Genomic DNA, 15,231 nt, shown 5'->3' on the forward strand with positions numbered 1-15,231 from the left:
TGAGTTTTGTGCACGGTGAAAGATGTGGGTCTATTTTCATTCTTCTACAGGTTGACATCCAGTTGTGCCAGCACCATTTGTTGAAGATGCTTTCTTTCTTCCATTGTATACTTTTAGCTCCTTTATCAAAAATGAGGTGTTCATAGGTTTGTGGGTTAAAATCCGGGTCTTCTATACGATTCCATTGGTCGACTTCTCTGTTTTTATGCCAGTACCACACTGTTTTCATTACTGTAACTCTGTAATAGAGTTTGAAGTCAGGGATGGTAATGCCTCCAGAAGATCCTTTATTGTATAGGATTGTTTTGGCTATCCTGGGTTTTTTGTTTTTCCATATAAAGTTGATTATTGTCCTCTCCAGATCTGTGAAGAATTTTGATGGGATCTTGATGGGGATTGCATTGAATCTATAAATTGCCTTAGGTAGAATTGCCATTTTTACTATGTTGATCCTCCCAATCCAAGAGCAAGGTAGATCCATCCATTTTTTGGTATCCTCTTCAATTTCTTTCTTCAATGCCTTAAAGTACTTGTCAAATAGATCTTTCACTTCCTTGGTTAGATTTACCCCAAGATATTTAATGCTGTTTGTGGCTATCGTGAATGGTGAAGCTTCTCTGATTTCCCTCTCTGTTTCCCTATCCTTTGTGTATAAGAGGGCGACTGATTTTTTGGAGTTGATCTTGTATCCTGCCACATTACTAAAGCTGTTTATCAGCTGTAAAAGTTCTTTGGTGGAGTTTTGGGGGTCGCTTAAGTACACTATCATATCATCTGCGAATAACGAAAGTTTAACTTCTTCCTTTCCAATTCGAATCCCCTTGATCCCATTATGTTGTCTTATTGCTATTGCTAGAACTTCAAGTACTATATTGAAGAGGTATGGAGAGAGTGGACATCCTTGTCGTGTTCCTGAGTTAAGCGGGATGGCTTTGAGTTTCTCTCCGTTTAATTTGATGTTAGCTGTCGGCTTGCTGTATATAGCTTTTATTATATTTAGGTAAAACCCTTGTATCCCTAATCTCTCCAAGACTTTTAACATAAATGGATGTTGAATTTTGTCAAATGCTTTTTCAGCATCTAATGAGATGATCATATGGTTATTTTCTTTCAGTTTATTTATATGCTGGATTACATTGATAGATTTTCGTATGTTGAACCAGCCCTGCATCTCAGGAATGAAGCCTACTTGATCATAATGGATAATTTTCCTAATGTGTTCTTGGATTCGGTTTGCCAGTATTTTGTTGAGGATTTTTGCGTCGATGTTCATGAGTGAGATTGGCCTGTAATTCTCTTTCCTGGTTGAGTCTTGGTGTGGTTTTGGTATCAGAGTAACTGTAGCTTCATAAAAGGAATTAGGTAATGACCCTTCTGTTTCTATATTGTGGAATACATTAAGGAGTACGGGTATTCGCTCTTCTTGGAAGTTCTGGTAGAATTCCGCATTGAAACCATCTGGTCCTGGGCTTTTTTTGGTAGGGAGGTTTTTGATAACAGCTTCTAATTCTTCGCGACCAACAGGTCTGTTTAGATTGTTCACCTGGTCCTGGTGTAACTTTGGTATATGGTATTTATCTAAAAAAGTGTCCATTTCTTTTACATTTTCCAGTTTTGTGTTATACAGGCTTTTGTAATATGATCTGATGATTCTCTGAATTTCCTCTGTGTCTGTGGTTATGTCCCCCTTTTCATTTCTGATCTTATTAATTTGCGTATTCTCTCTCTGCCGTTTGATTAGTTTGGATAGGGGTTTATCAATCTTGTTGATTTTCTCCAGGAACCAGCTTTTTGTTTCATTGATTCTTTGGATTGTTTTCTGTGTTTCTATTTTGTTGATTTCAGCCCTCAGTTTGATTATTTCCAATCTTCTACGCCTCCTAGGTGAGTCTGCTTCTTTTTTTTCTAGAGCTTTCAGGTGGGCTGTTAAGTCTTCAATATGTGCTTTCTCTGTTTTCTTTAAGTGGGCACTTAGTGCGATGAACTTTCCTCTTAGCACTGCTTTCATAGTGTCCCATAAGTTCGAGTATGTTATTTCTTTATTTTCATTGAATTCAAGGAAGACTTTAATTTCTTTCTTTATTTCTTCCTTAATCCAGGTATGGTTCAGAAGTTGACTGTTCAGTTTCCATGAGTTTGTAGGCTTTCTGGGGGTAGCATTGTTGTTGAATTCTAACTTTAATCCATGGTGATCTGATAAGACACAGGTGGTTACTAATATTTTTTTGTAACTGTGTAAGTTAGCTTTGTTACCGAGTATGTGGTCAATTTTCGAGAAGGTTCCATGAGCTGCAGAGAAGAAGGTATATTCTTTCCTCTTCGGGTGGAATAATCTATAGATGTCTGTTAAGTCCATTTGCTTCATTACCTCCATTAATTCTCTAATTTCTCTGTTAGGTTTCTGTTTGATTGACCTGTCCATTGGTGAGAGAGGAGTGTTGAAGTCTCCTACTATTAGTGTGTGTGGTTTGATGGCTGCCTTGAGTTTTAGTAATGTTTCTTTTACATACATGGGCGTTTTTATATTCGGGGCATAGATATTCAGGATTGAGACTTCATCCTGATGAATTGTTCCTGTTATGAGTATAAAATGTCCCTCTCCATCTCTTCTGATTGATTTAAGTTTGAAGTCAACTTTGTTAGAAATTAGTATGGCCACACCTGCTTGTTTCTTAGGTCCATTTGCTTGATAAGCCTTTTCCCAGCCCTTTACTCTGAGTAGGTGCCTGTCTTTGTGGTTGAGGTGTGTTTCTTGTAGACAGCAGAACGTTGGATCCTGTTTTCGTATCCAATCCCTTAGCCTGTGCCTTTTTATAGGTGAGTTGAGCCCATTGACATTAAGTGATATTAATGACCAGTGGTTGTTAACTCCGGTCACTTTTTTAGTAGTAGGGTTTGTGTGTTTCCCTTCTTTGAGTTGCGCTGGTGAAAGGTCTCTAGATGACTGAGTTATTGTGGGCATTGTTGGACTCCTTGGTTAGTGATTTTCCTTCTATAATTTTCTGTAAGGCTGGATTTGTGGCTACGTATTGTTTGAATTTGTTTTTATCCTGGAAAATATTGTTTTCTCCATTTATAGTGAACGAAAGCTTGGCTGGATATAGTAGTCTGGGCTTGCATCCATGATCTCTTAGTTTTTGCAGTACATCTATCCAGGACCTTCTGGCTTTCATGGTTTCCATAGAGAAGTCAGGTGTAAGTCTGATAGGTTTACCTTTATAAGTAACTTGGCCTTTTTCCTTTGCGGCTCTTAATATTCTTTCTTTATTCTGTATATTTTGTGTTTTGATTATTATATGGCGAGGGGATGTTTTTTTTTGATCCAGCCTATTTGGTGTTCTGTATGCTTCTTGAACCTTTATAGGTACCTCTTTCTTCAGGTTGGGAAAGTTTTCTTCTATAATTTTATTAAGTATATTTTCTGTACCGTTGAGCTGCACTTCTTCTCCTTCTTCTACTCCAATTATTCTTAGGTTTGGTCTTTTTATTGTGTCCCAAATTTCCTGAATGTTTTGTGATGAGAATTTGTTGGTTTTGCTGTTTTCTTTGATCAGTGTGTTTATTTTTTCTATGGTATCTTCAGTGTCTGCTATTCTCTCTTCTATCTCTTGTAATCTGTTGTTAGTACTTGTTTCTGTCATTCCTGTTCGTTTACCCAGATTTTCCATCTCCATTCTTCCCTCGGTTTGTGCTTTCTTCATTGCTTCCATTTCATTCTTCATGTCTTGAACCGCTTCCCTAACCTGTTTGATTGCTTTTTCTTGTTTCTCTTGGTTTTCTTGCGTGTCTTTGAGCGATTTATTCATTTCCTCTACCTTTTTGTTTGTAATCTCTAATTGTTTATGGCAGTTTTTCACCTCCTGTTTAAGGTCCTCTATTATTTTCATATAGTTCACTTTTGAGTCGATTTCTTCTATTTCTTCAGGAGTAGGGTGTACAATTCTTCTTATTTCGGGATCCCTGGTTTCTGGTGGTGTCATGTTGCCTTTCAGATTGTTGGAGGAATTCTTGTATTGGCGCCTTCCCATCTCTTCCTTCAAATGGAGCCAGGAGAGGCCTGGTCTCTTGGTCCAGTCTTTGCTGTGATTGACTCTCAGGGTATATCTCTTCAGTGTAGAAGCAGGAACCGTTCCCGTCCAGGTGGGATTCCTCAGCAACCGTCCTGATGGGATTCCTCAGCAACTAAACAGGGCCGCCAGTAGCCCAATGATCCAGGGCCAACAGGATGAATGGAGCAAGTGGGGGGAGGGGGTGGTATCCAGGAGCGCGCAGGAAGCCTGGCGCCGGAGCTGAAGGTGCCTGGCTCCCTTACAGGGGACCCTGAGGCCTGCCCGGTAGGCAGGCACTCACTGCTCTGGGTGGGTCGCCTTAGTTTAGGAGCTTAAGACTGTAGTTGAGCACTGGCCCTAGCATACAGCAGGGCAGGGTTGGGGAGGGGTGCTGGGGGTGCTGGGTCGTGCGAAAGAAAGACAGCCCTGCAGAAGGAGCTGGGGGAGGGGGTTTGTGCTCTCTCCCGGGACAGTCCGCCCCTGGATAGCACACACTCACCCGTCCTGAGCAACTAAACAGGGCCGCCAGTAGCCCCACAATGGTTTTTCTTTAAGTAAATAAGGTAGAGAGTGATCAAGGAAGGCACCAACATCCAGCCCACACTACAGTGGAGCTTGTTGGGGTGTACCTGACAAACGTCAGAGAACAGTCTGGCCACTCTTCAGAGAAACGAGGTCATTTCAGCTCCATAGTTGCCCCTTTCGCTCCTGTCTGAAGCCTAGACACTCAGCATCTCTCTGCTCCTCACTGAGCAGAGGTGCTGACCCTGTTCTCATCCTTTCAGACTTCCTCCAGTGGAGAGCCACAGGGTGCCGCGACCTCCACCATGACTCACAATGTAAGTATCTCCTCATCTGTGGACCAGCATTGTCCTGAAAGATGGGTCAGCCTCCTTCCTGCTCTTGTCCTGACAGCTTTCCTGGCCTCCTACCCAGTCTGTACAGCCACCTCCCCCGCTGCTGCCCTCCGGAGCATGGTACCATTTCAGACCTTTCACTCCTGAGATGAAAGAGGCCTGCATCAGCCACATGAGCGCTGAGGGGCGAGAGAGTGGGGCTGAGGGGAAAGTGCCTGCTGTATTGTAGCAGACCACTGCTCCAGCTGTCAAATTGTGTGTCTGGGTATCCAGCGTGCAGCTCAGCACAGTTAATCTTACTTACAATATTATCTGGGGATTTTTTGGTAACTTGATTGCACGTTTTCCAAGCATGAATGTTGTAAGTGATGACATTGTGTCGCATGTATTATAAATGAATGCACATGACTGTATTCCAGCACAACTCTAGTCAGGCATGGTTCAAAGGTATAGGCTTTCCGTAGCCTGCTCTAGTCTGCTGAACCTTGTTATGAGTTAAAACAATACTTGTCACATGTAAGGAGAAAGGAAGAGGACCAGGTCAGAAGCAGGGGCCTCCTCCAAGCAGGGATGTTAGGGTATTTCTTCATAACCTGTTAGAAGACTGGACATGGGACTCCTACAGTGATATGTTAGATGTCACCTTTAGCTGAGCCCTGTCCAAGAAACTGCATTGCTATGTGTGTTCATGTGTGCATGCGTGCCCCTTCTGTAGTTTTCTCTGGGACAACAGACTGTGCAGCTGCTTTTCCCTGTCTAGTTCAATGTAGAGCCACACCTGTGCATTAACTCTGTCTCAGAGAACTCTGTAATGTTGAAAATGTTCGCATCGGCTCTTCCCACACATAGTGCATGCATACTGAAACTGGGGGACTGAGGTTTTCCTCATTTTAATTAACGCAAGTTTAAATAGACATGTAGAATTAGTGGTTCTACCATTTTGGATGCCTCAGGTCCAGGCAGAAACATAATCAGAAAACCAGTGTTAGCTGAACACCCAGAGGCGTAGGACAAAGACTCTTAAGGTAGTGTGTGGTCTCCCTTTTGTTGATGAGTGTTCGTGGTTAAGGGCGGGGGCAGCAGGAGTCGTTAGGAGGTACTCTGTTAAGAGCATTGGATTTAGGGCTGCTGAGTACAGTACTTGCCTTGCAAGCCTGATGCCATGAGTTCAATCCCCAGAACCCACAGAAGGTGGAAGGGGAGAACCAACTCCACTGAGTTGCCCTCTGACCTCCACATGTATGCCCCCACCTCCGGGTAATGATAAATATTTTTTTCCTTCTGAAAAGAACATTGGATTCAGCCAGGATGCTGAGAGAAGAAAAGGTGTTAGGAGACAGTGTGGAACTGTCTCATAGATGGGAGGGTCTACACTTGGCCATCTGAGAGAGGGAACTTGAGACTCCATCAGGGAATAGAAGTTCCAGTCTAGGTAACTGGCCTGTTGTCGCTCTTAGGAGGACCTGGACAGACGGTACAACATGGAGAAAGAGAAGTTGTACAAGATCCGCTTGCTGCAGGTGGGTGTCCAAGGACCAGCGTGCACAGCTATGCCTGGCTGGCAGGGGTGTCCTGTGGCTGAGTGGGAGGCGTAGGTGTGTGAGAGCTCGAGAGGCTAGGCCCTGCTCACTGCACCCTGGTCTGAGCTGTTGCCAACAGCATCACGGGCGGCTTCACAGGACTGTCGCTTTCAGCATTGCTCTCTGGAGTTGAACTTCACCTTACAGAGCAGGCATGGTTAGCCTCATATACTATGTGGAGAAAATGGGGTCAGGGGGCTAGAGAGATGGTTAAGAAGTTAAGAACACTGCTCTTATGGAGGACCCCATATCAGTTGCCTCGTAACCACCTGCTTCTCCAACTCCAGGGGATCTGGCGTGCACTTGCGTGCACACACGTCATACAAACACACACAACTGCACATCAGTAAAAAGGAAAATAAGGAGGGGGCGCTGAAGAGATGGCTCAGCAGTTAAAAGTACTGGCTGCTCTTTCAGATGGTTCAATTCCCAGCACCCACTTGGCTGCTCACAACCATCTTCTGCTCCAGTTCTGAGGACTCACATGGTACATAGACACACATATATGCAGGCAAAACTCCCATGCACATAAAATGATAAAAAAAAATTAAATCTTTTTTTAAAAATGCTTCAAGTGTGCTATTTCTGCATAGGCAAGCCTCGCATAGGTCCCCAAGGCAGGATTCAAGTTCAGGTCTACTTAATAATTGGGGACCTGAGAGAGCGGTGTGACGTATGGGGTGGGGAGGTTGGAGAGCCAGCTCCAAACCTAGCCATAGCTGACAATGTATTTCTAAGCCCTTTATATTGCCAGTGCTTGGCTCCCAGGGATTCAAACCCACAGACGACCCTTGGCCTTGTGTCCCTGTTGGTTTGGACACTTTTCTTTCCGTTGGGAGGAGAAAGCCAAGCTTTGGCAGGAATGGCCAGGGAGCTTCAAGGGCCTGTGTGGGGTTATTCCCATCCTGTTCTGTGAGATGTTTGGTTAAATTCAGAGTAGACGAATATGTCCTTGATGCAAGAGTACTATTCTCTTTTTTAGTTTTTGAGAGAGAATCTTCTAGCTCAGGCTGCCTTAAACTCTGTCTAGTCACAGCTGGCCTTGAACTTCCGGTAATCCTGCCTCCACTCCCAAGTGCTGGGGTTATAGATATGCACCGCCATGCATGACTGCCTTTCAAATATTTAAAGATGGCTTCTCAGCCTTCAGCAAGACCAAGTGCAAATATTTAAAGATACATAGAATCAATACAATCTGTGCCCTGATGCTGTTTGGAGACCCTCAGTGGCTACTTCCTACTTTTTCAGCCGTGCATCGGGTCCTAATAACAAGAGCTGAGCTGACCTGCCCTCTGGAAACTGGTTATTTGAAGACCAAGATCTACTCATATGTGCCAAAGTACAAGGCTGTTTATGTGGGCAGTGCCACCTAAACTACTACTAAGACAAGGCTGAGGCCAAACTTGAAGAGAACTTCAAGGAAGCCAGTAGCTTGCTGAGGGCTGGTCTGGGTAGAGGCAGCAGGATCTGTGAATGGAGCTGCTGCCAGGGGAAGGTGAGGTGCTCTATCTGATGGAATCTAGTGATGCCTGGATGCAAGGGGGGGGGGGGGGTCAAGGTTGATGCTCAGGTGTCTGACCCAAAGGTCACGCGAAACTCATTGGGAATGGGCATAGAAAGAGAAGGGATTCAGGCGGCAGTCTGAAGACAAGTTTCTGGAAGTCAGCTCCCCGGTTTAAAAAGTACTTGCCTTACAAGTGTGTAGACCAGAGATCAAATTCCTGGAAGCCACATAAATCCCATTTGAACATAGTGGCCCACCTGTAATTACATTTCAGAGTGAGACAGAAGATCCCCAGAGCAAGCTAGTTAGCAAGACTCATCCTGTCTGAGCTCTGGGTGTGATTGAGACACTCTGCCTCAATGAATACAGTGGAAGAATGACAGGATGCTCCCTGCCATCGACTTTAGGTCTTTATGTGCATGTATGTACACAAGCAAAACATTCATACACCACATTGCACACCATACATGCACACATGAAAAAGTGAAGGGGCCAGTAATCCATTAGGTAGCATTATGGGAAGAATGATCTGCATCAGCTCCAACTCCAAAGAGTTTGGGCTGGAGAACTCGTTCCTCAGTGTGTGGTTGCTAACTAAGGCTGTGGAAGTGTGGGCAAGACCCAAGACCAAACCCTCGTGAGCACGTAAAGCAAGAACAAGAGAGAGGGGTGTGAGAGGAACCATGGGCAGCTCACAAAGGCTGGGCATTGGGTTGCCATGTCCATCTTTGGTATGATCTTATTATATTTTATTTTATCATGTTTGGTTGTTATTCTGTTCTTTTCTAATGAGAGAAAGAAAGGGAGTAGGTCCATAGGGCAGAAAGATGGGAGGAATGGGGAGGAGTAGAGGGAGAGGAAACTATAATCAGGGTCTATTGTATGAGAAAAGAATATATTTTCAATAAAAGGAAAAAAGAGAAAAAGAAAACATATATATGGGAAACAGTTCAGGACTGGAGGCACTAGAACCTCAGACTCCTCCATTCTTTGTGCCCCAGAACTCTGAAGTGGCAGTGAAGTCGTGTGAGACTTCCCCTAGCTAGATACAAGACACAGGCTGCTAATTACTGCAGTTAGGGAGCCCAGGACAGATCAAAGTAATGATCCCGCCAAAGTTCCCTTGGTGAAGCAGTGAGGTTTTATTGGGGTTACTTACAGAAGTGATGGCGAGGGGTGCCTTATAAGGAGCAGGGATGACTCCTCAAAAAGCCCTGCCTAACACAAGCGACAACTCACAAAAGCTGCAGCCCTGGAACCTGCCCCATCTGCAGACAGCTGGACAGCGGGCATCTCCTTTACGTCTTTCCTAGGCGTCACGGCTAGTCAGTCATGCCTGGCTGCCAAGTGATACAAAAAGAAGGCAAGATACTGGTGTGGCTCAGGAAAAGTTTTTTTAAGTGAAGGGCTTGAGCAAATTTAACTGTTGAACAACCAGTGTATCCACAGGCACCCACATACATGGAGAACATTCTATAAGTAAAGGCACAATGAAAAGGTGCCATGCGTGTAGATGTGAGATGGTTCCTACAATAAAGACGCTTGCCACCACGCTTGGTGACGTGTATGCTGTGTCAGCATGCGGGAGCGGCTTCATTTCTTCTGCCTGTTGACGAGTTAGAAAGCAGTAGAGACGTGTTGCTAGAAATCCCGGGGAGTCCAATAGAGACATCACACAATGCTAGGGACATCGGGGTTTCCTCCTGGGGTTCTTGGTTTCATTAATAAAAGAATTAAGAACAAACTCAAACAGAAGCTCAAGAACAGTTTGTTAATTAGAGTTGAGAAGGAAAACCCCAAGGCAGGCAGGCTGTGGATCCTAGGGGGAAGGAGAATGAAGGTAAGCCTGGAAGTCAGTCACCCAGGAGGGACAGGAGCTTTAGAAAGACAAAAACCCAGTGGCATTAGTTAGCCAATTTAAAAGTAAGGTTAGACTCTTGCCAGCCTTTGAAAGAAAAGGACAGAGGAAAGATAAAGGAATAGTTACGCCCTCCTGAGTCTGGACCCAGCCAGGCTTAATGGTGGTTCACAGGGACCGCATTAGGGAGCAGGAATTCTGGGAAGGAAAATGACCTTGTCATAGGGATAGTCTCCTGGCCTGGTCCCTGCCCTGCCCTGCTGGAGTAAGCAACCCTTCAGGGAGGAGACAAGGGCATGTCTCCACCTAGGGGTGGGTTCCATCCTTTACAACCTAAGTAAGTTCTATCGCCAGGACTCATGATGGAAGGACAGGACTTCCACAAATTGTCCTCTGACCATGGCACATGTATAATAAATAAATAAATAAAAACAAACATAATTTTTAAAAATTTTGAAGATTGATTTGTTGTACCCTAATATTCCTGGGGAGAAGAATAGCCCCAGCACTTGCAAAGAGCATACCCTTGGCCTGCATCCTTCTGTCCAGAGATGCACAGACTGGACTTAAGTTACAAGAATGGGTTTCCTGCTTAGACACTGTGTTTCCTTGGAAATTAGAAGTGTGTCCCTGCTGCTGAGACAATAGACCAGAGGGCTGGTGGGGCCATGGAGGGGAGGGACGAAGGCTGAGGAGAACAGCAGTGCTCAGCCAGGTCCTGAGAGTCAGACAGAACCAAGTGACTTGGTTCTGTGACAGGATTTGAGAAGTCAGTTGCGGACCTCCAAGTAGGCTGAGGGATTCAGAGTGCAGCTTAGAAGGGCAACAGGTGGCACCTGTCATCTGGGGCTCTCCTGTCCTCAGGTCAGTTGCCCTGTGGTTCTGTGGTTCTGGTCAGCAGCCTCTGCACAGGTCAGAAAATGGGAAAGCCAGTCACAATCCTACGTGAGGACCCCAAGCCACTACCCAAATGTGATTCTTTTTGGTTAGCTCAGCATGTGGGGGCACAAGCAAATCCAGGAATCCTTTCACCAAGTCTTCTCTCCCTGTCTTTACATTTAGGCCAGAAGAAATCGAGAAATAGCGATTTTGCATCGCAAGATTGACGAAGTGCCCAGTCGAGCTGAGCTGATACAGTATCAGAAGCGATTTATTGAACTCTACCGCCAGAGTAGGTGCATTGATCAAACACAGACTGTTGGGCCCCAGTAGGGATGCGAGGCAGGGGTTCTGTCAAGTCGAGTGTGGTGCAGCATTGGAGAGCACAGTCCACAAATGCCACCTTGAAAGGGATGTCACCTCATCATCGGGTCTGTTGGACAGCCCAGGGAGCTGTCCTGATGTCCGACTGTCCACTCTGTAGAGGGGTTCATGATCTTCCGCATGCATACAAACTGACTTTGGCCAGCTGTGTTGGTGGTTAGCTGTGTGCAGTCACCTGAGCCCCTTCCTCTTCCCAGTTTCTTATGAAGCATCCCCACCCCAGCGTCTCATGGTGGTCTTCAGTGGTGCTGAGTGGTGCTGTCACTGGCGTTGCTTTAGACCGTCATAGTCCCCTCATAATCCAGGACCAGTCTCCCCGCAGCCGACCCAGTGACTACATCATGTCAGGCTCGAAGCCACCCTCAGGATCTTAGGGAGACGGTTCAGTTAATAAAGTGCTTGCCTTATAAGCATGGGCACTTGAGTTTGATCTCCGGCCTGAGAAGTATGTTGTAAAAAAAAAAAAAAAAAAAAAAAGTCTGGCGAGATGGCTGAGTAGTTAGTTCAGTGTACTTGTTTTTGCAGAGGACCGAGGCTAAATTCCTAGCACCCACATGACAGCTCACAGATGTCCATAACTCCAGTTTCAGAAGCTCCAACACCCTCCATGAGCACCAGGCCCACGCATATGTTGTGCACATTACATGCATGGAGGCAAAGGATCCACACACTCTTCATAAAGTCAAGCATGGTACATACACCGGGGAGGTGGAGACAGGGGAGTCGCTAAAGCTTGCTGGGCAGCCAGCCCAGCTTAGAGAGTGAGCTCCAGGTTCAGTGAAGGAGTTTGTCTCAGAAATAAGGTGAACAGGGATTGAGGAAGGTGCCCAGTGTTCACCTCAGGCTTCCGCATGCACATGTACAAACAGAGACATAGGCTGCCATGATGGCTAAGTGGGCATGAGGCCCTGGCACACGCTGCCAGGGTTGGGATGCTTTGGTCGGCTGATGCTCTTACACTGGAATGCTGATCTCTTTGGCAGTTTCTGCGGTGCACAAGGAAACCAAGCAGTTCTTCACTTTGTATAACACTCTGGATGACAGAAAAGTGTATCTGGAAAAAGAGGTAAGAGCCTTTATTTGATTGTTTGTTTCCTTTTTATTACATTTGAAAGTTTATTGCAGGGGGTGCATTGTGTAATTCAGAGGACAGCTTGTAGGAACCGGCTCTCTCCTAACCCCATGTGGGCTCCAGACTAGAACTCAGGTCTTCAGGGTTGGCAGCGGGCACCTTTATACTAAGCCGTTGTGCTGGTCTGAGTGAGAGCCTGTATGGAAAGAAAACAACTCAGATGAGCCACTGACGACACACAGCTCTGGAAGATGCGGATGGACCTAGAGCCTGTGATGGAGGTATTTAGTGTACACAGAAGCCACTGACAGCATGCAGCTCCAGAAGATGCAGATGGACCTAGAGCCTGCGATGGAGGTGTTTAGTGTACACAGAAGCCACTGACAGCATGCAGCTCCGGAAGATGCGGATGGACCTAGAGCCTGCAATGGGGTTGTTTAGTGTAAGCAGAGACACTCCCTTCCTGGGCCAGGTGCAGAGGTTTGTCACTGCAAAGTGGGAGACTGCCTGGGAGTTCCCTGCAGTGAAGTGAAGCTGATGTTCGCCTGTTCTGTATCATGTGTGAAACACCTTCACAGGAGGCTCAGAAGATGGCTTCTTCCATAAAGTACTTGCCTTCCACACGTGAGGTCCTGCGTTCAATCCCCAGAACCCACATTTTTAAAAAAAGCAGGCATGATAATGTGCTTATAATCCCAGCACTGAGGAGGCAGAGACAGATCCCTGGGATCCCTGCTCCACCCCTGTCCTAGCCTTCTTGATAAGCTTCTGGCCAGTGAGAGACCCTGTCTTAGGAAGCAAGGTGGATAGCATCATGAGGAATGGCAGATGAGGTTGTCTTCTGGTCCACATGCAAGTGCACAGACACAAAAACACACGAGGAAAAACAAACCAAAAACCAACACTCCTTCCTAAGTATGAAGGGTAAGAATGTCATTCCTCTGTTGTGTATTGTGAGTCTCGAGTCCAGGTGTGATGACGTCATTCCTGTTGTGTATTGTGAGTCTCAAGTCCAGGTGTGCTGACTGCTTAGGGATGAGCCAACAGGTTGAACAGTGCACAGCCAGGAAGACTCAGACAGAGCCCTTCCCGGCATGCCTCACAAGGGCAGATGGAGGGTCCAGATATGAGGGCAGAGACAGTTTCCATGGGAACAGGACATTAAAGGATATGTTTCATCAGAAGCTCTCAGGGCTACTTAGTGTCTGGCCATGTTGCACGGTGGGAGACGGCCAGTATCTTCTCTGTGCCGGCCCCACTGGCCCATCCTGGGCCAATAGCCTCAGATAAAGAGTGATGTTGGGGAAGACAAAAATGACCTGGCGGTTTGTCTGGAGAGCCCTGCCACCAGAGTCCTCTCAGCTGGTGACGGGACTGTCCAAAGAGCTGTCCTTCCACAGTCTAACGGTCATGCATCCAAAGGAGGAAAACTACACAGGCTCTTTCTTTTCTCCTCTCGTGTGTTACTTTGACAGCTCTTGGCTCCTTTCAGTGGCGTTAGCCCAGCCCTAGGCAAACTTCCCAGCAATGACTGAGGTGCTGTGGGAGCCCTTCCGCCTCCAACTTACGTGTGTCTTTTTCACTCCCCAGATTAGCCTGCTTAACTCGATTCACGAGAATTTCTCACAGTAAGTACCATCCACCCTCCTCCCTAGCTGCCCTCCTGATCTTTCTGTAGTGTGAGGGAGAGCTGTGTGGTGCACGAATAGCCTGGTGCTGGGGCATGGACCCCTCACTCTCCCTACTCCACTCAGGGCAGATGCCTTCATAGAAGGCTCCGCAAACTGGAATACTGTGGATAACGAGGACCCGAGTTCCATCCCAGAACCCTCAGATGGAAAGTCAAGTGTAGTGTGTGATTGTAACCCCAGAGCTGAGGGGGTGGAGATGGGAAATTCCTGGGGACCACTGTCCAGCCAACCTAGCCTGTTTGGTGAATTCCAGGCTGTTGAGATAGCCTGCCTCAATAAATAAGGTGGGCGGACCCTGAAGACAGATACCTGAAGGTGTATTCTGTGAGTTAGCATACATCCTCTGAACTGGGGATTCAGCTCAGCGGAGGAATTCTTAGGCAGAGCATGAAGCCTGTGCTCAGCTCCCAGTACCGCATAACCTGGGACTACTTAGTATACAACATGCCTGTAATCCCAGTGCTTAGGAGAATCAAGAGTTTAAGGTTATTTTTGACTATGAAGTGTGTTCAGGGCCAGCCTAGGCTACATGAGATTCTGTCTCAAAAAGTAGAATAAAATGTGTAGCGAGGGCATCTCTGTAAATCATATAGCAAGGCTACCAGGTAACACCAGCTCTGGAGTGTACCCAGGGTGAGCTAGCTGCCCACCTTCCTGGTAGCCTAAGGCTTGCTTCCAGAATAGCATGCTTCCTTTTCTTAGTCCAAGCCTCTGTGGGCCCCTGGCAGGACCCCACAAACATTCTAAGACCAAGTTCTCTTAGAACCAGGGGTTTCTACGTCTTTTCTGATTTACGCACAGCAGGGCTAAGGCATTCTCCATGAAACCTGAACCTGAATCAGATCAAGACCACAGCATGCAAGGGAAAGAAGGGGGGAAAGCCAGCAGCCATAGTCCTGGGAGGTGCAGGTGTGGCACCTGCCTTTGGGCCCTGATGCCCTCCCTTCTCAGACAGTAGTGCTGTCTCCCTGATATCCACGACAGTTCTGCTCTGCCAGCCTCTCTCTGGGAGAATCCCCATTCCTGTGAGCCCCATGCTCTGAGCCTCCTGGTCGCCGTCCCTCTGCAGAGCTGGCTGTGGTAGGAAGGTGTAGCGGTCATAGCGGGCACTCTGTCCCCCCTGCTGCCTCCAACATGGCTTAGGCTTCTCAGCTCAGATCTAGGAATACTCAGAACATGGCCCCTAGTTCTAATTAACATCTCCCTGTCCTCAGATTCTTAAAAACAAAACTGAATTAATTCCTTAATATGTACTTGTCATTCATGGCAAATGGCATTTTTATTATTTTTATTTATTTTATTTTGAAAGATATGGATTGGTTAAAAGTTGAAAGGAAGAAGCTGAAAAGTGCATGGA

General features: G+C 46.2%; 1 protein-coding gene across 2 annotated transcripts in view; it reads left to right on the top strand.

Annotated features, from left to right (window-relative positions):
- The window catches only part of Ccdc93 (coiled-coil domain containing 93), an 82,617-nt gene that overhangs the window by 56,915 nt on the left and 10,471 nt on the right, over positions 1-15,231 (top strand). For both annotated transcript variants that reach the window (XM_041648114.1, XM_041648115.1), the window contains 5 exons: positions 4,835-4,888; positions 6,364-6,426; positions 10,911-11,019; positions 12,095-12,177; positions 13,774-13,811. In XM_041648114.1, coding sequence (XP_041504048.1) covers positions 4,835-4,888; positions 6,364-6,426; positions 10,911-11,019; positions 12,095-12,177; positions 13,774-13,811 — 347 coding nt within the window. The remainder of the gene's footprint in view (positions 1-4,834; positions 4,889-6,363; positions 6,427-10,910; positions 11,020-12,094; positions 12,178-13,773; positions 13,812-15,231) is intronic.

The sequence above is a fragment of the Microtus oregoni genome, unplaced genomic scaffold, assembly GCF_018167655.1.
Source record: "Microtus oregoni isolate MIOR12 unplaced genomic scaffold, Mior012 000003F_ref0000135, whole genome shotgun sequence".
Lineage (NCBI taxonomy): Eukaryota > Metazoa > Chordata > Mammalia > Rodentia > Cricetidae > Microtus > Microtus oregoni.